This window comes from Propithecus coquereli, unplaced genomic scaffold (genome assembly GCF_000956105.1).
Source record: "Propithecus coquereli isolate 6110/MARCELLA unplaced genomic scaffold, Pcoq_1.0 Scaffold443, whole genome shotgun sequence".
NCBI classification, from domain to species: domain Eukaryota; kingdom Metazoa; phylum Chordata; class Mammalia; order Primates; family Indriidae; genus Propithecus; species Propithecus coquereli.
Window position 1 is genome coordinate 989336 of NW_012150208.1, and position 22255 is coordinate 1011590.

At 49.4% G+C, this 22255-nt stretch overlaps 1 protein-coding gene and 3 non-coding genes across 7 annotated transcripts; 2 read left to right on the forward strand and 2 right to left on the reverse strand.

The window, feature by feature from the left end:
* Nucleotides 1–25: 25 nt before the first annotated feature.
* TRIM41 (tripartite motif containing 41) lies at nucleotides 26–10898 on the reverse strand. 4 transcript variants are annotated; one of them, XM_012654654.1, is made up of 8 exons: nucleotides 9362–10898; nucleotides 5288–5383; nucleotides 2945–3175; nucleotides 2382–2404; nucleotides 2053–2180; nucleotides 1454–1629; nucleotides 811–867; nucleotides 26–462 (listed from the first exon to the last, which is right to left on the reverse strand). In XM_012654654.1, exons 1-8 carry the CDS (start codon nucleotides 10169–10171, stop codon nucleotides 415–417), a joined length of 1569 nt encoding a protein of 522 aa, XP_012510108.1. In that variant the 5' UTR covers nucleotides 10172–10898; the 3' UTR covers nucleotides 26–414. The 4 variants fall into 4 exon arrangements, with proteins under 4 accessions (XP_012510108.1, XP_012510106.1, XP_012510107.1 ...); XM_012654655.1 differs by having other exon boundaries at nucleotides 397–867; nucleotides 9362–10613; XM_012654652.1 differs by having other exon boundaries at nucleotides 26–1629.
* A 1457-nt stretch (nucleotides 10899–12355) lies between these two features.
* On the forward strand, nucleotides 12356–12428 carry TRNAV-CAC. Its single transcript has one exon. It is a non-coding gene; the product is annotated as a tRNA-Val (tRNA).
* Nucleotides 12429–12812: 384 nt separating this feature from the next.
* On the forward strand, nucleotides 12813–12885 carry TRNAK-CUU. Its single transcript has one exon. It is a non-coding gene; the product is annotated as a tRNA-Lys (tRNA).
* Nucleotides 12886–20703: 7818 nt separating this feature from the next.
* TRNAA-UGC lies at nucleotides 20704–20775 on the reverse strand. Its single transcript has one exon. It is a non-coding gene; the product is annotated as a tRNA-Ala (tRNA).
* Nucleotides 20776–22255: the final 1480 nt, after the last annotated feature.

The following is a 22255-nucleotide window of genomic DNA, read 5'->3' on the forward strand; positions in this document are numbered from 1 at the left end:
CATGTAAAGGAAGGGACGCCACAAAAGAAGCAAATAAAGATTTTATTTCCACAACACAACCCACCTTCCCTTTTCCCCAAGAACATGAGTTCACCTCAGCCATCAAAGCAGAGGACAAAAGCTGATAAGTGACAAGGCAAGGGGTTATTAGAAAAATAGATTATACCCAAGGCTCTCCACCTGGGGACCCAAACCCCCACATCCCCAAGTACCCCCTCAGGGCTTGCCAAACGGAACTAAAGGCATGGAGGCTGACAGAAAAGCCAACTCCATTTGAACAAAATGGAAAGGAGCATGGCAGTGAAAACACCTGGAGGGGTGTCGGGTGGAAAGAGCTTCGCTCCTAGATTGAGTGCTGGAAAAGGGAAGGGGGAGAAAATAATTTATTGGGTGACGTATGGTATGTAGTTTCAATCATGGCGACCATTCCAGATCTCTCACTGAAGCTAAATTCTGGCCGGTCTATGGAGGTAGAAATTGGGGATGGAAGGAAAAGTTTAGAATCCCTCCTTCCCCAGAAGAGTAGACATTTTTTTATTACCCAGCTCTACCCTTTGGCCCAGCCTGCCTCCCCAAAACAGCTTCCAAATCCCTTAGCTAAAATCTGCATCAGAAAATGGAATTGGAATGAGAATGTTGTGAGTCTTGCCCAAACCCTCCAGCCCTAGAACTGACACTGAGGTTGAGGAGTAGGGGTGAGGAAGTCAGGGGATGAAATTACAATCTCCCCTCATCCCTTCCTTCGGATGGGACGGGCAGACGGGGGGGAAGGCCAGGCAGCTGTTCTCATTATCAGGGACCCATGCAGACCTGTTGGACAGAGGTGAGAGAAGGCCGAGCTGGAGGCCAGGAGGGTTCTTTAGGCTCCTAGAAGGAGAAGCAGGGGCCTGGGGTCAAGGGGAAGCGAGAAGCATCACAGTAACAAACAGCGGGAGGAGCCTTTGAGCCCCCAAACTTACGGGCCACCTTCTACCACCACCCGTCCCCCTAGTGCTGACCAGAGGGGCCCCTGCGGGTGGCAGGCTGATCAAGGACAGAGCTTGATGCGGGTGCCCTTGGAGAGCACCCGGAAGAAAGGGAAGACACGCTCGCCCAGGAAGGCAGCTGAGAAGGTGTGCACGTGGGCTAAAGTCTCTGCATTGTAGAAGCCCAGGCGCCCAGCCTCATAGTCCAAGTACACGCCAAAGCGCCGTGGTTTCTCGCTTGGGCTCAGCAGTGTCTGCTCCGTTGAGCTCTGCGCCTGGTAGCGTTTGCCGTTGGTGCCCACACACCACACTTCCCGCTGGAGCAGGGGCTGCTGGGGCAGGTGGAGCCGGCGGCGGCGATGGTGATGGCGCGAGGAACTGGCATCGCCGCTGCCCACAGAGGACCCCCCGGAGCCCACCTTTTCCTTATGATGGGTCGATTCACGGGCAGCGCCCACCGCCCAGCCCCGCCGCCCGCCCACCTCTACCTCCCAGTAGTGCCGGCCAGAGCGGAAGCCCTGGGCCCCCAGTACGCAGCAGTCGGCCGAGAAACGCTTGGGATGGTCAGCAACCTCCTGCCGCCGCTCTGCCAGGCGGACCCCCCGGCGGTCAGGGGACAGCATCAGGGCCGGGTGAGCCGTGTCAGGGTCCAGCGTCAGGTCCACTTGGGGGGGGGGACAAATATGCCCGGGCTGGAACGACTGTTCCCCATTAGCAACCAACTCCACAGGTTCGGCCTTTCCTGCTGTCCTCCCGGCCTGCCCCTACCCAGCTCCCCTTGACTCCCAACACCAGCCGAGAGGACAGGCCCAGGTTCCTGTGGGCTCCACCTCTCTCCTCACTCCTGTTCCCAGGACACCTGGCAGGTCTGCCCACTGGCCCTGGCTCTTCTTGCCACCCCGCCCCACCCCCAAAACCTAGCTGAGCTAGGACAGACTACTCTTGGCTGGAAACCTCAGATTAGCCCACCTGTATCCTGCTCCATCTCAGCTCCCCACACCTCCCCCGGGGCCCAACTTCCCTCAGGACCCAATCTCAGGTCTGTGAAGGGAAAGGCAAAGGAAGGTCGTACAGGTGACCTCCCTACCTCTCGCAGCCTGACAGAACATCCGGCTCATTTTCCTCACGATGGCATCTGTCAGGAAGTCATGGCTATGGGGTTGGCACGGGTCAGGGGACCAGACCTCTGGGGGCTGCAGCTGTACCTCTTCACACCTGGAGGAAGGGGACCGGGCAGGGGGTGGGACCATGATATTCCCAGAGGGAGGAGCAGAAGCTGGGGGAAGGAGAGGGGAGGGTCCAGGAGGCAGCAACTCAGGTCCTGGGGAAGGCAGGAGAGGGGAGGGATACCCAAAAGAGGCAGGGACGGGGAACCAGATGCCACTGGGTCACAAAGGGTATAGAGTGGAAACACACCTATTGAAAGTCTCCTTGATGTCCTGCGAATAACAGAAACAAAAAGAGAGGGAGAAAGAGACAAAAAAAGTGTCAGCTGCACAGGGACAGCTCCTTTCCCCCAATCTCCAGCCAGAGAAAGGACTGAACTTGAACAGGAAGGGAGAATCAGCAGCCTCAAGGCCCTCAACAAACATGCACCCTTCTCAACCCCTATGCCTTACCACCCCTAACTCATCTCACCTGCTGAGCCCAACAATAGAATTTTCACAGTATTGACTTGGTCACCTTTTTCAGGGTGTCACTGTCAAAAATTCTTTCCTCAACTCTCATTTAAGTCCCTCACTCTCAACTCTATCTTCTTGGCTTTCACTGGGTACAATCATCGTCACACACACATTTGACATTAACTGTGTCTCCAGCCTCAAAAAATGGTTTTGGTCTTCAGGTTAAATCTTGGTGGGCTTCTCCCAGGAGAAAACAGGCGGCTCTGGACAGGTGTCTTAGTAAGCACTGCCTGACAGAGCCACACAGGGGGCTGGGGGAGTTGTGGGTGGGGGGGACAGGGAGCAGACACTGCTCACCTGAAGCAGCCGCAGGCCCCCCTGCTGGCTCCGCTCCTGGGCCTCTGTCAGCAGGCGGCTCAGCTGGGTGGCCTGCTCCGCCAGGCGGCTGGCCGCAGCTCCTGCACGCCCTAGCTGGGCTTCATGCATCTCTCGGAGGCGCCGCTCCAACCCTGCCTGCTCTTCGGCCAGAAACCGTGTCAGACGCCCAAACTCTGAAGCCACAGCTGCCAGCTCTGATTTCATCTGGCTCTGGAATGATGCAAAGGGGATGATGGATACCACCTCAACACACAGGAAGATAAACCTCTAGCTTTGCAACTGCCACCTCTCAACTCAAGGAAAGGAGCCCTACATTCCCTAGGTCCAAGAAAGTGCTGAGAGTGGAAAGATGCCCCGTCTCCTTTCCTGCCTCCCAGCCTTACCAGTCACCAACCCTTTAACCCCAGCACACTGGTCCCAAACTCACCAACCTCTGCCTGAAAGACTTATCTCCACCTGGCCTACCTAACTTGACTCACCCTTTTTTAGCAAATGCAAAATTTTTTTCAACTGTACGTAGCAGATTTTTTTTTTATAAAACAAACACTTCATTGCCATATGCAGCCACAAACAATAATATGCATGCTGTACAATACAATGCAACATTCAGATGTACATCCAATGTTTTTCAAATAGTAATCACCTACTAAAAATGGCTTTTCCCATTCACAGTGAGGAGCACAATACATAGATTTTTTTTCAAGATCTTATACCACTATGTACACATGACTGTGTTTTGACAATTTTATGCAAAACACATAATTAATATAGCTTATTATATACTTGTGGCAAGTGTTAGTTCAATGGGAACACCATTTAGGCCACCTAACTTGACTCATCCTTCACGGCTAAGTTTAAATCTCCATAAATATCACCGTATCTCTTCATGGCATACAGAATACTGAAATGCTATGTTTACAATGGAGTTTCAACATCTGTCTTCCACACTGCACCGTAAGCTCCCACTGGCAGGGACTGGGAATGTCTTTGTTTGCCACAGTGTCCTCGGACTCTGGCATAGCACCAACCAGAGTAGGCACTTGGTAAGAATTTTTGAAATTAAATGAATATATAATTCAGGAATCAAGACATGAAATTAGGTCCTGACTATACCACTAATCACAGTGACCTTAGGAAAGTAACTCAAAAACTCTAGATGAGGAATCAGCAAACTTTTTCTGTAATGGTCCAGTTGGTAAATATTTTATGCTTTGTGGGCCAAGAGGCAAAATCAAGGATATATAGGTACTTAATGTCCTATAACAGAAAACACATCTGCCCAGTCCCACCCCATTTGCCTGGTCTGGGCAATCCTGGGTAGTGGTCATGCTTTTTACCCAGTTACCACCAGCAGCAAACATTCTCTGGACAAAGAATAACAAGCCTGAGTGGGTGGCCAGGTGGGTGAGGGAAACAGCCACTAGTCAGTTTCACTCTCTGCCCCAGTGACACTCAGATCCTGGCACATCTTTCTCTGCACCTCAGAGAGCCCAAAAGCATCAACTTGGGCAGCTGGCCAGAGGCAGGATGACTCCCCAACTCCCAGACTCAGATTCTACCACTCAGTGCCTGGCAGTTGCCAGCAGCAGAGTCCTTAATGTGTAGGTGGTGATGAACATGAGCCCTGAGAAGTGGCAAGGCCCAGCCACTTCCTGGGAGGCAGGTGCCAGGAGGGAGAAGGAAAGAGGGACAGAAGAGGATGGGCTGGTTTGGTCTCTGAAGCTCACAGTACCAGACCGTTCCGGCAGGGGGTGGGGATTGAAGAAAATTTCTAAAAAGACTCCTGGGGAGAGGTGAGCAATAATAGAAGAAGAGCTGAGAAACAATGCACTGGGATACTAGCTCTCTGCAATGCGAGCATGCACTAATCCCTCCCTCCCACCAAAACACCCTGGCCCCTTCCCAGGACAGAGCAAGTGTCCCAGGACCATACCCCTCTCATGCTCAGGCTGCTCTGCCTACCACCTGCATCTGTTCTGGGGCCCGGGGCTTCTCTGATGGCTGTAATGTGGGTTTTCCTTGCCTTCTCCAGGCTCTGGATTTAGGTGTCCAGGTAGAAAGCCTTGCTCTGCAACCCTGGGCTGGCACCTGACCCCTCCACAAAACAGGCCTCGGTTTGCACTCCATTTTGGAACCTAGGAACCAATACGCCTCCCAACCCTCAAGGCCTCCTTCTCAGGGCCTGCAGAAAGTGTCTACCCTTCTCATAGGTCTTGGCTGTACCCTCCTCAGGAGACCTAGTCACCACCTGTGAGAGTGGCAGCCCTACCTTCCTTGCCTGACCACAAGACCAGTCAGCCCCTGTCAGGGATGCCTGCCTACCTTCAGCTCTGTCACCCGCCTCTCCTCCTTGGCCTTCATCTTCTGCACAGCCTCCAGGTGCTTCCTCAGCGGCTCCACGTGCCCCTGTAGTTTGGCCTGAGGGAATGGGAAATGGAAGGTCAGAGGTGAGAGCGGGGAGAGGCACCTGCCCCTTCAGAGCCCACCTCTCTAATCCTCCCTACAGTGGGCTGGGGCTCAAAGCCTGATCCCCCCAACACAGGTGTCAAATGAACATTGTACACCCTTCTCCCCTTTCTTCTCTCGGAGTATTTCGAGGGCCTCCAATCCTCCCTGTACTCATGTCTAAAAGCCCTGTGGGTATTCTCTAAGGTGGGATCCTTATGACTGGAGAGCCCCACGCTCACAGTTGGGGTGGATGTGGCTTGAGCCCCTCACCACACAGAGTCTTTCCACATCCGTGTCGCTGCCTTTGGTCCCTGCCCCTGCAAAGGCAATCTTCCCCATGATTTTCACCTCTAAATACTTTTCTGATGGTTTTGTGCCTGTGCTAACAATGCTTCCGTGACTCTCCACCACTTCCAAAATATTGACCCTGCATTTCTAGCCTCATCTCCTATACCCACGGCTTACACAGAGACTCTTAGGTTTAGCCACATAAAACTTCTTGTCATTTCCTGAGTACAATTCCTTGCTGTTCCCTCTGCCTAGGACTGCCGTTCTCCACTTGGCCCAAGGTATTCTAAAACTCAGTTCCCTGACCATGGCTCTGATCCTCCCCAGCCCCAACTTCTCTGTGATTCCCTAGGAATACCGAATAAAACCTATACACTCCCGCAGTACCAATAACTGAGAAGTGTGCCTCCCCAGGACACACTGGGGGGCCCTGCCCCTATTTTACTTATTTTAATTTCTATGTTTCTCTCTGCCTATCTGCTTTCTCTTCCATGCAATTATTTGCTAAATGGAACACAAAAAAAAAAACCCTCTCAGAATTCCTAAGGTTGTAACTTTCATAGCCAACAGGCATGTAAGTTCTGTGTTCCAACAATTTGTAGCTGAACCTTTTTCTTTAAAGAGACCGGAATGGGTGAAATAAGCCCTACCTACTTGCTCTTTCCTCTTTTATGTCCTATACTAGCCTTTCTCCCTCCTTTTCCTTAAGTAATACAGGGTAGAAGAGCTCAAGCCTGGACTCCAATCAGGACCAGAATGCAGCGCGAGGTGACCTGAGGCAAGCCACGCTTCCAGTTTCCTCAGCTTAGAATGGGAACGGAATCTAACTCATGGACAGTATACTTAGTGCAGTGTCTGGCACATAGCAAAAGATCAGTAAATGTTATCTAGTATTTGCTGCCTAGGCCTTACGCTGACAGTGACATCCTGATAATGACCCTTGCACTAAAGAGGTTACTGACTCAGAGTAGAAAAGGCAGTTGTTGCACAGGATAAGTGATTGCAGAAAAAAATGACAGTAATAATAAAATTAGAGTCAATCCAGAACATGAAAACATCATAAATTACACAAAATTTAACTTTCTGATAATACTTTCTACTTTTCTACAGTCAATAATTTCTACTCTGTTAATTCAGAATTTATGATGCTTAAATTTACCATTAATATTTTCCCTAAATTTTTGACCGAAAAATTCATAAGCACAAATACAAACACAGTAATATTCAAGAAAAAATTTCAAGGACATTTAACTGTTTAGGAGCTTTATTTACATATCATTTGTGTGTATTACCTATTCAATAAAGAGTATTTCTACAAAACAAAACTGTGTGTCAAGCCAGTGCTCGTTAGTGTATGTATGTATCTGAAAAGAATAAACTACCTGCCTATAAAATAGCCTAAAAGTCAAAAAGGAAACCACTCACATTACTTCTACATAATAAAACTTATGTATTTACATTTGTTGATCAGTTAATGTTAGATCAAATATGTGTATCTGGCCTCCCAAATTGCAACGCCCAGTAAACCGATCGAGAAAAGAGATTACGACTTAATTCCTCACCCACTTCAGGACCTAATTAATACAGGATTTTCAGGCAGTTGGCATTCAACAGATTTGCCTAATACAAATTAAAATCCAGTTTCAGAAGCTCTTTGGAGGAATCCCGTGGAGGATGAGTGGGTGTGAAGGTGAAAGGGCAGAAAGCCCATGGATAGTCCACCCCCCGGATCCCAGTTAACAAAGCGGCTGCACATGATGTGATGGGTACAGTTAATTTGGAACCGAGGGGATATAAAAGGGAAAGATAAAAGGAGCTCACAACTTCCACTAAAAATGTAGGCCTAACAGGCAAACAATGCTACCCATGCAGTGATTCCTACGCTAGACTGGGCTTTCTATTCTCCCCACTACTGATTCAGAAACTCTAGTGGTAGGATCCACTGTACTTTTGAAAACCTCCCCTAGTAATTCTGACAATCAGCCAGGTTTGACAATCATTGTGTAGAAGGAACAGTTACTTGTGATGAGATGAGATGATGGACATTTGTCTTAAGCTGTGTTAGAGCAGAGAAGCCATAGACACATTACTCTAAAATTGGAGTAATAATGATAATACCTAAATGAAGTTACTGTAGGAATCAGAAGGTGTGAAAACAATCATAAAACAAAAATACTCAGTGCAGAACACACAGAGGGAGCCAGGCACGGTGGCTCATGCCTGTAATCCTAGCACTTTGGGAGCCTGAGGTGGGAGGATCACTTGAGGTCAGGAGTTCGAGACCAACCTGAGCAACAGTGAGAGCCCCATCTCTATAAAAAAGTAGAAAAATGAGCTGGGCCTTGTGGCATGAACCTGTGGTCCCAGCTACTGGGGAGGCTAAGACAGAAGGATCACTTGACCTCAGGAGTTTGTGTTTGCAGTGAGCTACGATGACAATACCACTGCACTCTAACCAGGGTGACAGAGTGAGACTCTGTCTCAAAAAAACAAAGAAACAGAACACACAGAGGCTACCCTCTCCTCCTCCTGGTCCTGCTGCTTTAAACCCATTCAGGCCTTCACTAAGTAGTGCTATTTGTATTTGTGCTGGCTGTCTCATGGACAAATGTCCTTTACATGTGTTCAAAGAAGAGTAAGGATCAGAAGTAGGGAGCAAGACATAAACCAGAATCTCACTCCAAGAAGAAAGGTCACATGTCAGTAAAGCCAAACTACTACATCCGAATGGTGGTGACATTGTTAGTATACACTATGGGAAGGGACACTAATAACCATCACTTACTAAAGCTGTATGGCCTTGTGTATAGTACTTAAAACCTGTTTCCCAATCTGTAAAATGGAAATGGAAAATATATCAAACTCGCAGGGTTGCTTTGTGTTTTACTGAGACAGTCTGTGAAAAGTGCCTACCCAGTGCCTGATATACACATAAGTGTCCAGTAAATATTAACTATCAATCCTGGGGAAATTAAAAGTTCAAATACACTCAGAGACCTAACCAAGATTTCATAGTTAATAAGTGCAGAGCTAGGTCTTCTGACTTAGAAGCCCCTCTCTTTTCTGGTCAGTTACCAGATTAATGCAGATCCAACAAACGTTCTTAAGGGGAGACTCAAGCCATATCATGGGGCAGGTGGGGAACCTGGTGGGAGGCAAGTGCAGGGCATTTGGGTCTGACACTAGTAGTCATTTCTATGCTCTTGCTTTAGAGCCCCTTCTGGTTCTTTGAGGTCCCCAGTTTTTCCCAGCTCTAGGTATCTTAGTCAAGGATAGACTTAAGACTCACCCAGAAGAAAATGAGAGTGGTGGTAAAGCCCTAGGGACCTGTCACATGCACTCTTACACTTAGGAACGGTGGAAGTGTGAAACAGCAGTGGCTTGATCCCCAGGAGATGAAGCCCAGTAATCCAGCATCACTGGCTCTGAGCTATTTGCTTTGAGGAAATCAGCCTTCCCTGGTCTTCTTCACTGTACACTTTCTCTTGTGTACAGGATCTTTCTCATTCTAACCCACCTTGGTGCCAGTAAGTGCTTAAAGAGAATCAGCTCACCAGCACATGAGGTTCTTCAGGGGACCCCAGCTCCCCTTACTTCCTCTCCTCCACCCCCATCTCCCCTCGCCCCCAAACTCCCATCTTCTCTCTTGACTTCTCTCACCTTGTACTCCTGCACCACCTCCTCCAACGGCACCACGCTGTGCTGTTTGTGGCTCCTGGATTCTCGGCACACCACGCAGATGGCCTCTTCGTCCACCTCACAGAAGAGTTTCAATGCTTCTTGGTGTTTGGGACAGATGCCCTGATCGTTCACACGGCTCCCTCGACCAGGGGTTGGGTGCATCTGCCGAATCACCTGGACCATGTTGGCCAGCTGAAGGTTGGGGCGGAAGCTCCGCCGAGGAAAGCTCTTTCGGCACTGGGGGCAGGTGAAGCACCTCCGAGGGGCTGGAGGCGGGGGCAGTGGGGTGACGGGGTCTAGCTCTTCTTCCTCATCCTCCTCCAGCACTTCCTCCTCGTCCTCCTCATCTTCCCCCCTCAGGTCCTCCTCCATGTCCCCCAAGTAGTAGTCCAGGTCTTCTTCCTCGTCCTCCTCCTCCCACACGTAGTCCATGTTGTCCCAATTGGACGCACCCATGCCTCTGGTCCAGAACACACCCTCCTCTTCCTCCTCAACCTCCTCCTCCATGTCGCCCTCGTAGTCTTCATCCCGCATGGGGGTGTCCCATCCCCCACCGGCCCCCACAGCCTCGACTTCCTCCTCCTCGCCGTCCTCCTCCTCCTCCTCCCGGTCTAACTCTTCCCTGTCCTCCTCATCTTCCCCGCCCCACAACTGGGTTACACACACTCGACAGAAGTTGTGCCCGCAGCCGATGGATACGGGATCGGTGAAGTAATCGAGGCAGATGGCGCACACCGCCTCCTCCTGAAGGGTCTGCACAGGGTTGGGTGTCATGGCAACGGCAGCCATCTTAGTGTCCAGTCAGCCAGTGTAGATGTGCGGTGGGGGGGCGGGGGTCTTCCCTCTCAGACGCCCTGGCGACCCGGCCCCACCCCCAGCCCTGCCTCTCCACAGCTCGCCTCAAGCGCTGCCAGAGAAAAGTCCTCCCGACAACCCGCCCCTCCACACAGAGTTCCCTACTCCTAGACGACAACCGTTTCTCTGCGAGGGGAGGGAACAGAGCTGAGCGCCACCGCCAAATCCCTCAGGTGGCCCTGAGTGCAAATCTGCCCCAACGCTCCCTTGGCCTCCTCATAAACCCCCGCCCCACCTCACTTCCTGGCCCCGCCCCTAGCTTCCGGCCTCACTCCCAACACTTCCGGCTTCTGCACCCTGTCCAAGATCGCGAGTTCCCTCCGCTGTCGTGCTACGCCCGCTTCTTCCCTGCCGGGCCCCAAGGCTACAGGAAACGACGAGGAGACGCTCTAGCTGGCACTCGGGAACAGGGCGGAAGGGCTAGGACGGTGGAGGCCCGCGTCTCTGTGATGCGGGACAGCGAGAAATGCAGACAGAAGGATCGCCCACCGCCATCCCCCGCCACTGGGGGCAAACTTTGGAGGGCCGTGGGAGTGCTTGGCGGCTGTCTGCTTTTGGTGCTATAACCGCATCGGCCCAGTGCCATCCTACTGATCAGGCACGGGCGGCTGCAGCGCGGACTTCCCACAGCTGGCCCCGGAAGTGGAGGGGCGGGCCTCGGAGGGCGCCCTGAAGTACTTCCGGCCCTTCTAGGCGGTGGACTTTGTTGTTGAGGATTCGGAGTCCCTCCGAGTGGGTTGGGGGCGGGGCCGGAGGCACCCCACCCTCCCCCGGCTATAGTTGGCATTTACATACCTGTTTTAAAAACTGCCAGCCGGTCGCTGTCGCGTCGTTTGGATGAACTTCCCTAACTTCCCATCAGTAAAGAGATAGTGACAAGTCATTACATTCACATTCACACAGTGAAACACTTTAGCTGTAAAGAGGGACTCTTAGTCAAGATGCAGTCTCAAGTAAAAAAAAAAAAGTGCTGAACAGTATGTAGAGTATACTCCACCTGTAAAAAAAGGGGGAGGTTGTTGAAAGTATTTGATATGTTTATAATCCTGTGTTTACTCACATAGGCTAATACCTCGGAGAGTTTTGTAAAAATTAGAGTTAATGTCATGTAAAGCGATTAGAACGTTGCTTAGCGCATAGAGCGATGTAAGGATTAGCTACCCTTCACTATCATCATCGTCTGCGGAAGAATACTTGTGGCAGAGTTCGTGGGGGAAGGGTGCAAGTCAGAGGCAGGCCACTTTCGTATATGTCGTTCTGTAGTCTTTCAATTTTGAACCTAACTAATATGTATCTTTAAAAAACAAAGAGGGGAGAAGGGAGGGAGGGAGGGAAAGAAGGAAGGAAAGAACGGAAGCAAAAAAGGAAGAAAAGGAAAGAGAAAAGAAAAGAAAAAAGTTTTTTTCCCTAAGTGCCATCGATTCATTTAACAAATACTTTCTGAGCTGTGCACCGCTCGTGCTTCGCAGCCGAAATACCTCGAGGTTTGACACCATGGAGTCCTAGTTTAAAAGCATGGGCTCGAACTGGGTTTGTGGAATTGATTTTACTTTAGAGAATAGTGTCCGGGGTGTATTAGAAAAGATGCTGCTGTGGTACTCAAGAGCGTCTCCGCCGAATAGATTCTTTGTGAGACAGAAATAATGCTTGATGCTTTATTTAAAAAGATATTTCAGTGCTCGTTTCGGTAGCACATATACTGAAAAGCTATTTTAACTTTTTTTAAATGAGGGAGAAATTACAGGACCGAGATCATGTACAGAATCACCAGTGAGTGCTGGGAACTGCTTGGTGCCAGGGATGGGCAGGTAGAATTTACGCTGCTCTCAACGCGCTTCCCGCCTCATGGGCAAACTCCAGGTGTTCACCGCGCTTCCCCGGGGCATGGTCCGGGGCCTCCGAGGACGTCTGATCGAACGCGACAAAACCACGAACCCTCGTGAGAGAACTATATCAGGCCATGCCAGGCGCTGAGCACTCTGCTCTTGCCAAGTCCGACCACCGAACCTACACGCAGCTCACCCGGCCGCTGCGGAACTCCGGCCACACTCAAACCCGTCATTCCCGGCTATGTGTAGCTTCAGGATATGCCATGCCAGTCAAGGTTGATATGCGGCAGTTTCCGTAGTGTAGTGGTTATCACGTTCGCCTCACACGCGAAAGGTCCCCGGTTCGAAACCGGGCGGAAACAACATTTTGGGGAGGTTGGTTTGGGTAACTCCTCACCCGCTTCTCGCCAGTGAACTGCGTCTCACATCACGTGGAGGGGAGGACATAGATGTCAACCTGTCGGTCTGTTCCGGAGAGAGGAAGCGAGACACTGAAGCAGAGCCCCGCTCACGGCGGGCCATCCATAAGGGTTCGAAATGAAAATTCTGCACCTCACCTAATCTTTCGCTCTTCCCCTCGGAAGCCCGTGCAGCCACCGCTCTCCTGTCGAAGGCTCTGTAGGTTTAACAGCCAGGCGCTCAGTAGGCTCTCCGCAGCATTTGTGCAGGCGCTTCTGAGAGCGTGCCGGCGCGTCAGCGGCTGAACCTTGGTCTTCTAGACACAACAGAGAAGCCTTTCAGCGGTTGCCCGGCTAGCTCAGTCGGTAGAGCATGAGACTCTTAATCTCAGGGTCGTGGGTTCGAGCCCCACGTTGGGCGGTGGTCGTCTTGAAAACGAGCAGGCACTTTTGTTAAACAGGATTCCCCCGCGTTCAACACGTGCTAAGCACCTTCTGTTTACCAGACGACCCGCTGGGTGTCGAGGACTAGCTGCACGGGTGGGGATGGCGTAGTTTCCTGAAGCCGGGGCGAGACCCCAGGACGGCATCGTGAGCGTCCGCGACTGGCCGCCGGCTCAGCCCCACTTCATTGGTGGTCTAGCGCTTAGGGTGGGCGCTCGCCCCACCTCAGCCTGCTTTTGATTTCCTGTCAAGAAACAGGCGCTTGTGTAATCGAGAGCCTCGTCTTGCATACATTCTCTTTTATGCACTTGATTTTAAGCGTCTTTTGTGAGAGGTTGTTCCACACATTCCAGCCTCCACTTTTCCTCCTTAAAAATGACCTTTATTTTGAAACGCCCTAACACGAACATCCTCAGTTTACCGATCCTGTCATGAAATTCTTCCTTAACTCCAGTCGAAATTCATTCGTCTACGTGGACCGTTTCCTCGGCCCTGCGAACACAGCCCGTTCTCCGTTTTCCAGCCGTCGCAGTCACGCCCAGCGGCCCGAAGAGAAGTCTGTGCGTTGATCGCCGAGAGCCTGCGCCGCCGTCAGTCTCGGCAGTGCGGCAGGGGCGTGGGGAGGGCGCAGACCCCTCCTACGAAGGCGGCCTGGCAGCTTGGTCCGGGCCGTAAAACAGGCAGAGTCGCCAGTGCAGTCCTAGCACTTGCGCGTGGTCTTACCCGGCAAGATAAGGGTCCGGACGAGCTGGTGTTCCAGAGTTTGAACTGGGACATTTCTTCTTGCACAAATGCTTGCGGATTCCTGTGGTTCCCTGGTCATTTCTTGCCGCCTTCACGGGGAGTGGAAAACACTCCCAAAGGGATTCTGGCTTTTTCGTTAAGCAGAAGTTGACGGGTTTCTCTTCCCTGTCCCCCGGGCAGGGGGCGGGCCCGCCGGGGCTTTGCGCCGCACTTCCTGCTTCCTGCCCTCTCCGCCCCTCCCACCGCTGCCGCTCCGGCCGGCCCCGGTTGGGGACGCGGCTCCTGGTAGGTGACCCACGCCGCTCTGAGCGAGTCTAGCGTTCAACAGTCAGACGTACGACGAACGCCTGGGACTCCGGCAGGATCTGCGGCCTCCCCGCCACCCCCGTAGTGATGGGGCTGGGGAGACTGAGAAACTCGCTCTGATTTGCACTTTCGAGGGATTCCTTCAGGAATGATGTAAGCAGGGGAGCCGAGGGGAAGTTACACCGTTTTAGGGAGAGGGGCTGGAAGGACACAGGCACGGTCCAGACAGGAGGCGGCTGGCGCCGGGGCAGGCGGCAGCCAGGGGCAGAAGCGAGTGAAGGAAGGGGGTTCACGGTTTGCACCCGCGGCAGCTTTGGGTGGTTTCATAACCGAGACCAGAGACTGAGGGGGAGGGGCGGGCGAAGCGGAGAAAAGTAGAGCGAAGTCTCGAGCAGGCCGCGCGTGAGATGCTGTGCGACGTCTAGCAGGGCATGCCCACGACACGTGCATCTGAAGCGTGGGAGAGCTGTCCCTGCTGGAGCCCGAGGCAGAGCTGAGGTGTGAGTCGTGCGTGAGCCGGGTGGGACCCTCCAGGGAGACAGCCTCGCGCGGATCGAGGAGGAGGCGGGATAGGAGCAGAGCCTGCAGCGAAGCTTCCACTAAGGCCAAGGGAATCCTGATGTGCGAACGGGAGGAAAAGATCGGCACAGTCAAATTCAGCACAACCTCCTTGGCTTGGGCCACCTGGAGGCCCGTGGTGACCTTGACCGGAGACTCGGACTCGAACAGCACGGGCTTCCACCCTGCGCCCGGATGGAGAGGGGCTTCTGGGTCACAGGCACAGCAAGGACCTCATTAGGACTCAGCCTCCCTTCCAAATTCTGGCTCCCTAGGTATTCGAAAATCAGCGTCGGCGACAGAAAAGCATTTTGTAGTATTAAACAATCGATACTACTCTTAAATTTCAATATCTGCAGATGTACGTATAACACGCGTTAAACCTCATTCCAACTCTGTACATACATTGAATGACGAGATTTCATTACAGTTTAAAATTTTAATAGTTTAATCTTTAAATAACTGGCTTAAACTTTGATATCCGTTAATTTCTATGCTGCCCTTTATTTTTAATAATTTTGCACAATTAATAGAAATACACTATGTTTGAAAGCATATATAAAACACTTTCATTGTTTGATTTTTTACATTTAACTTACATTTTGAAAAAAAGATATTCAAATCTCCTATACTTTGTTGAATGTATTTTGCATCTTTTAAAATTCTCTCGATTGTTACTGTCCATGGAGCACAAATTATGTGAAAATTGCAACCCTCCGGCTGTCTTCCCTGGAAGAAAAGGAACCAAAGGGGAGCTTTATCCAGTCTTAAGCCTTGGAAGCCACAGTTCCTTTCCTCCTGCGAGTCTCACTACTTTTATTCGTTCTTCATTCGTTCCTTTTTTTTTTAATTGCTAGACAGGACTGGTTTCACTACTCGCTTAGAGGTCACTCTCCATAGTTTGACAAACACCATTACCCTGGGCCATCAGAAAATTGGTATTTCGGGGAGGTATTGTTTCAAAAGTCTCCGCTCTAGGTAAGGCCCAGACACCTGGGCGGTAACTAGAAGTCTTGTAAAATTTATGGAAGACTTGCAGGTGTGGGTTTCCGTAGCGTAGTGGTTACCATGCTCGCCTAACACGCGAAGTATTCTCGGTTCATAAACCAGCTGCGAACAACATGCAGAAGTTTTTCACGGTTTAGAGAGGTTTCTTCTTATCGGAATATTTGTTTAGTTCAGTCATTTGCCGCTGAATGTATGCAAATATATTTATATATTTTATTATAATTATCCATTCTCCTGTCTGTTCCGATCCATTACCAATTCTCTCCAACCTGCATATTCCAGATCCAGGGCCATATTGCAAAAAAGACAGTCTTATGTCACCACACATAGCCAGCCGCACGAGAATGCCACGCGATGACAGGTGGAATGTTAAAAAGTGCTGGAAGGAATGGGTAGGACACGTATGGTGGCAGTTCAGGCTGAGGACAAGTGTTCACGGGAAAGGCAATTACTGGTGGCAATACCCCAGCACCTACAGCACGTCGGGGTGTCCCTGTGCCCGCGGAGGGAGCTAGCGTTGCCGTTTCCGGTCTACAGATGAAGCCACTGAAGCACAGACTCGTCACACAGGATGAGGAAACCTGGGCGGACGGAGCTAAAGGACAGAGAAAAGGAAAATAGGGCTCCGGGAGAAGTTCGCGAAACCCACGTGAAAACGCAGCGTGGGTTCGGCGCCCGGACTGCAGGCGACCGGGTGGAAGGCGGGGAGCACAGCGAGTCCCGGGACGACCCGCTGGGGACTCGGGCCCGCCGCGGTCGCCGACCCACCGGCCCGCGGACTCCCGGGCCCGCGCCCCTGCCTGTGCCAGGCCCCGGCTGCTCTCGGGAGCCCCGCAGCGCGGCCGCCGCCGCTGCGTCCGCGGGTCGGCGGGACCATCAGCCTCGCTCTGCCCGGCCGTCACTCGCTGCGCGTCGGAACTGGGCCCGAGGGACGCCGCGGGAATTTCGGGGAGCCCTCTGCGGCGGTGGCCCGGGACCCCCGCACGGAGCTGCTAGCGGAGAGGCGTCCGGGGACTCACGCCCCGTGTGGCCCCAGGCAGTGCAGCCTGTTTCCACGCCTGGAAAATGGGTTCCAGCGTTCACACACTGGACGGGCACACTCAAGCACATGTGACCAGCGGCTTCTTTCCCTGCACTTCTGCCCGACTTGAAAGTCGAATAAATAAAACATCAAAGTGGCGAATCAAATTCTCTCTAAAGTTTCAACATCTAAAATGCAGACAGAGCATAACTAAAGATAGCCTAATGATGGCAAAACTTCTTAGGCCACTTGCATTAGCGTAACTTACACACATGCACACAAAAATCCCAATGTCGTGCCCATTTCTTAATCACTGCTCTTTCATGATGGTTATACAGAATTTACAGGTTGTACAGATCAGGAAGTCTGTGAACCAGCATGGAACTTAGTGGCGGTCATTGGAGAAAGGGCCAAGAGCTTCCCAAAGATCTTGGGGAAGAGGCCTTTGGGAGACTGAGCAGAGGGTTCAAAGTCCCTGGAGTAGACAAGCCTGGTGTATTCAAGAACAGAGGAAAGAAGGGGCCATCAGTGGGGTAAGGAGCCCTGGCTATGCTTCCTTGAATCTGCGTTTGATGACTCTGTCCACACCATTTGCTGTTTTGATTTCACAAATGGATTGAAAAATGAGTGGAGGACATCAGATCCGCAGTTTAGCGGATTCCCTGGCTAATGAGGCTGGCAGGAATAGGATCTCTGGGTAGAGCTGTTAAAGACAGATAAGTGAGGATTTAGCTTTATTCAGAAGATTACCAATAAACAATACACCCAGGATTTCTAAAAGTGATATGAGTTAGTGGTTAAAGCAGGGAGTCTGTAACAGTAAACAACTTTCCACTTCCAACTCTGTGACTTAATCTCTCAGTGCCTGTGTCTCCTCATCCACTAAACCAGGGTTCAGAAATATACAGTTTGTAATTGTAACTTGAAATGTCTAAAAGAATATCAGCAATAGCTTAGATGTTCAGAATGACTCCATGTGATAGCCTTAATTCATGAAGAAACCAGTGAAAGGGATTGTTCTTGTTATTTCAAGAATTGCTAGCTTTATAGAAAAACAACAATATTTGTGAATTGAATTTAAGGGCTTTAGAAAAACTAGGCCTTAATATTTACAACTCTGATAGACTGAATATTAGTCACAAAGCAAATATGTAGTCTTTTCTATATTCAAAAGCGTCCCCCACTCACCCTTAGATGTTAAACATCTCAAATGACAGTCATAAGCAGGGAGAGTTTCCCAAAATACCCCTTGATTCTCATCCAGTTGGTCCTGACACAGAATGGAAGACCAGGTCATTCTGGGTTATCCGTTTGGCCACTCTTCCTCTTGCAGGCAGTCCTCCAGAATTATGTTGCTGTGGCTGACATTTCAGTTTCCTCCTTGCCCCAAATTCACATTCCCCAGAACATCAGTATGTGACTGAGACCTGCTTTTTCTTTTTAATTTGGGGGACTTGTACCTTTGAACCAACATGATATACTATAAACAGCAATGAAATAATGAAGTGAGCATTTGATGACGTTGAGCCATCTCTCCTGAAGCTACACAGACCCTGGGAGAATGACTTTCTCAAGTTTAGTAAAGAGAAGCCTGTGACTGTTAAAGAAAGAGACACTGGAGTATTTTTAGACTAGTTAGATAGTAGCCATGGATATGTCAAACCTGGAGATAATCTTCTGTTTCAAACGGGGTTTTTAAGTGAAAACATTCAAGTGGATGATTGATTAATAATTTACATATAAATAATATGTAATCATTCTATAAACCACTTTACAAAACACATCTGTGATCTAATAATTTATATATGCCCCACATGATACCAAGACCAAATAAGAATCACATACAATTTTGATTCCTTATATCTAGTTGAATTCTTCCTGTCCAAGGAAGAAAATTTGCAGAGTAAGAAATAACTGAGTAAGCCTTTTCAATGATGCCATGGCTTTGCAAGTGAAGAGAACATGATAGCCTCCACAGAAACAGGCCCGAAAAGAGAAAAAAAAACCATGTTGCCATATAGAATTGGATTAGAAACCAAAAAGGAAGTTGACAGTGTAATCTTCAAAATCTTTTGAGTATGCCCTGTGAGGGGCAAAAGAAGGGTCCTTCTCTCTGCCAGATGGTACCCTATAAGCCTTCCAATGGGTATTATACTGTAGGACAGGCAGTGAGGGATCCCAGCAATTTTAAGAGGGGAAGTCACATGTTTAGATTTGTTGTTAAAGCAGCCCATTGCTTCCAAAGCCATGAAGAAACAGACAATCTCATTCTTGGTTAGTAGGAGGTAATATCAGTCTATAGAATCCATAGTGGGGTGATTTACTCATTCCTATAAAATTACAATAGCAAATAAACCTGCACCCAGCAAATCTCGCTTCTGGGAATTAACCCCACAGATATAAGTGCAAAAGCGACAAATGACACTTGCTACATGCTTATCAACTGCAGCATTGATTGTAATAACAAAAGATTGGAAACAATATAAATGTTCATCAGTAAGTATCTGTTAAATAAACTATGATTCATCTACAGTAGAATATCGGGAAGCTGCAAAAAAAGATTATTTTCTATGTCTTGAAATGGAAAGATCTTCAAAAGATAATTTAGTTGTAATTACCTTTTGGGGTAAAATACTGGAAAATAAACTATACTTGCATCAAAATCTCTGGTACAAAAATTGTTACCTAAAGAGAGAGTTAAATGCTTTTCACTGAATATCTTTTTGACAGTGCAATTTTTGAAACATATGGTGTATAGCCTACTCAAAAAATGTTTTAAAAAACTCATTTTGTGGTGCAGCCTCTGTGGAAAATGGTATGACAATTTCTCAAAAACTTAAACATAAACATACCATATGACTCAGCAATTACACTTCTAGAACTATACACGAAAGAAGTGAAAGTCAGAACTCAGAACTTGAACAGATATTTCTACACCCATGTTCATAGCACAATAGCCATAAGGTGAAAGGAATGCAAGTGTCCATCAGCAGATGAATGGATAATGTGGGATATACATACAATGGAATATTAATCAGCTTTAAAAGGAAAGAAATTCTAACAAATGCTATAACATGGATAAACCTTGAAGACGTTATGCTAAGTGAAATAAGACAGTCAAAAATAATAAATATTGTGTCATTCCTCTTGTACAAGGCACTTAGAGACAGAAAATATTAATAGAATGGTGCTCGCCAGGGGATGGGGAAAGAGGGAAATGGGGAATTAGCGCTTAATGGGTACAGAGCTTCAGTTGGGAAAGAAGCAAAAGGTCTGGAGGTGAATGGTGTTGATGGTTGCAAAACAATGTGAATGTATTTAATGCCACAGAACAGTATGCAAACTTAAGAATGGTTAAAATGGTAAATTTTGTTATGTCTATTTCACGACAAGAAAAAAAAATTCGTTTTGTTACCAGATAAAAGATAGATTAAACAATGAACAAGAAATTACCCACAAACAAAACCCCAAATGAATGCACACACAAAGTTTCCAGGACAGGATTTCTTTGTTTTTCTAAAAGCCAGTCAGCCAATTAAGCTGTCCGGTATGACCAATCATTGGCAGATTTGGAAATAAAACGAGCTACCCCCAACGTGGGGGTCGAACCCACGACCCCGAGATTAAGAGTCTTATGCTCTAAGCCGACTGAACTACCCGGGCACCGTTTCAGCGAGTGGGGTGAGCAGAGGGGAGAGAGGCGGTGGTAAATAACGTTTCCTTTAAGATTAGATTCACGCTGGCTTCGGCTCCACCATTGGGGTTGGATGAATTTGGACTGCAATAGAACCAAGAAAGCGCCTTGGCAGCCCGGGAAATTCAAATTCTGCCATTCTTGCCTGACCGTCCCTCCCACGTACGTCCGTTTTTTGCTTGTATCTACCCTACCAGCGATCAAGCCTTTTTCCACCCGGGATGAAGCGCACGGCGCGAAGGAAAAACGTATGCATCCTGACGCTACTAGAGCACTCCACCTGCGGATTTTTACTCAGGAGGGAAAGACAACACGTAGGTATCGTAGGAGGGCGGTAGCTGCAGCGGAACTTTTCCAACCTGCGAAGGCTCTTGCCCCTGAGATTTTCCCTAGCACTCTGCAAATAAACTGGATTTCTAAATTAGAAAGGAGAAAAAATAAAAATGAAAAGTGTAAAACGTAACTGGAGATGCCGGGGATCGAACCCGGGACCTCATACATGCAAAGCATGCGCTCTACCACTGAGCTACATCCCCGCTTGGGCTTCGTGTTTTCTCGTCACTCTCTTAGTTGATTTTTCTCGCAGGGTGCGGGGAGCCGATGGCGTGAGTCCGGCGCAAGATGTGTTGCACGATCCTGCTCCACTGACTCCACACCAGCGAATCTTGACCACTGGGTGCCACCAGGGAGCACTGAGCCTGGTGAAAATACCTGGGAGCCGCGGTGGAAAAAGGAGAGAGAATCATCAGGCACAATGCCCAAAATGAACTGTGATCTGAAAAAGGGAAGTAAAAACACTATGTGCAGCACGCAACGTTTTCTTTTTAAAAAGGAGAGGTTGAGGTAGTAAAATATAGAATATTTGAATAAAATAATCTAAAAATTGTAAAGTTGATTGCTTGGAAAAGAACTGGACATAGGCTATGGGCCGACTTTTCACTATGAACTACTCATCTTACGAATTTTGAACCACATTTAAATCTGTTCAATCCAAGACAAGTTTCCTGAGCTTACCAAGAACTGCTCTAGAATCTGGAGGTTCAGATGTGAAACAACGGTTAACGGGCGATTTTGAACAGTGTGTGTGGGCAGGCTTCACTGACAACGTGACATTTGAAACAAGAGTTGAAGGAGGTGGGATGTGAGCCATGCAGGTCTGGGAGAAAAAGGGGTCCAAACTAAGGGAACAGCCAGTGCAAAGGCCATGAGGTAAGGTTGTTTCTGACATTATGCAGGAGTAGCAAAAAGGCTATGTGGCTAGAACGCAGTCAACTCCAGAGGGCCGAAGACAGGGCAGGGAGGTGTGGGCGCAGGAAATGAGGACAAAGAATGGATAAGGCCTTCAGGCTATTTCAAGGACCTCGACTTTTACTCTGAGAGAAGTGGTAGCCGCTGGATGGGTTGGAGGAGGGCTGGGATGTTTACTGTGGAGTCATGAGCAGGGAGAGAGGGTCTTTCAAGCCAAGAAAGTGGAAGTGATTACAAGGGTGTGAGTGACAGACGCCCAAGAAGTGAGTGAGTGCAGGGAAAGGAGGAGGAAACCACAGGAGGCTAAGGAGGAAGGGGGAAGTCATTCAGGTGGGAGGAAAGTCAGGGGAATGCAGTGTCCTGGAAGGCGCTGAGAAAGGATATCAGGAGGGAGGGAGCATCAGAGGGCAGGCGAGGTGAGCTCTTGGCCTTTGGAGCAGATTAGCAGAGCAGTTTCTGAGGAGGGTGGGGCGAAAGCCTGACCCGAGTGGCTTCCAGAGGGAATGAGGAGACAGGAGGCGGAAGCATATAACACTGGCAGCTGTGCAGTGGGGCTGTGGAAACGAACTGGAGGGACGAGAGAACGTTGAGTTATTGGGAGGTGGGGAATAATACCGGATATGCTGGGAAGATTGTAAATGTAGTATTTGTTAAAAAATTACATAAAGAATAAAGAAGAGGGGCCGGGCGCGGTGGCTCACGCCTGTAATCCTAGCACTCTGGGAGGCCGAGGCGGGTGGATCGCTCAAGGTCAGGAGTTCGAGACCA

Coding starts and splice junctions, on each gene's coding strand:
- TRIM41 (XM_012654652.1), bottom strand. CDS start 10,171: ATGGCTGCCGTTGCCATGACACCCAACCCTGTGCAGACCCTTCAGGAG. Junction 5,384..9,361: donor AGGTGGTGCAGGAGTACAAG/GTGAGAGAAGTC, acceptor CCATTCCCTCAG/GCCAAACTACAGGGGCACGT. Junction 2,181..2,381: donor ATCAAGGAGACTTTCAATAG/GTGTGTTTCCAC, acceptor CCCTTCCTCCAG/GTGTGAAGAGGTACAGCTGC.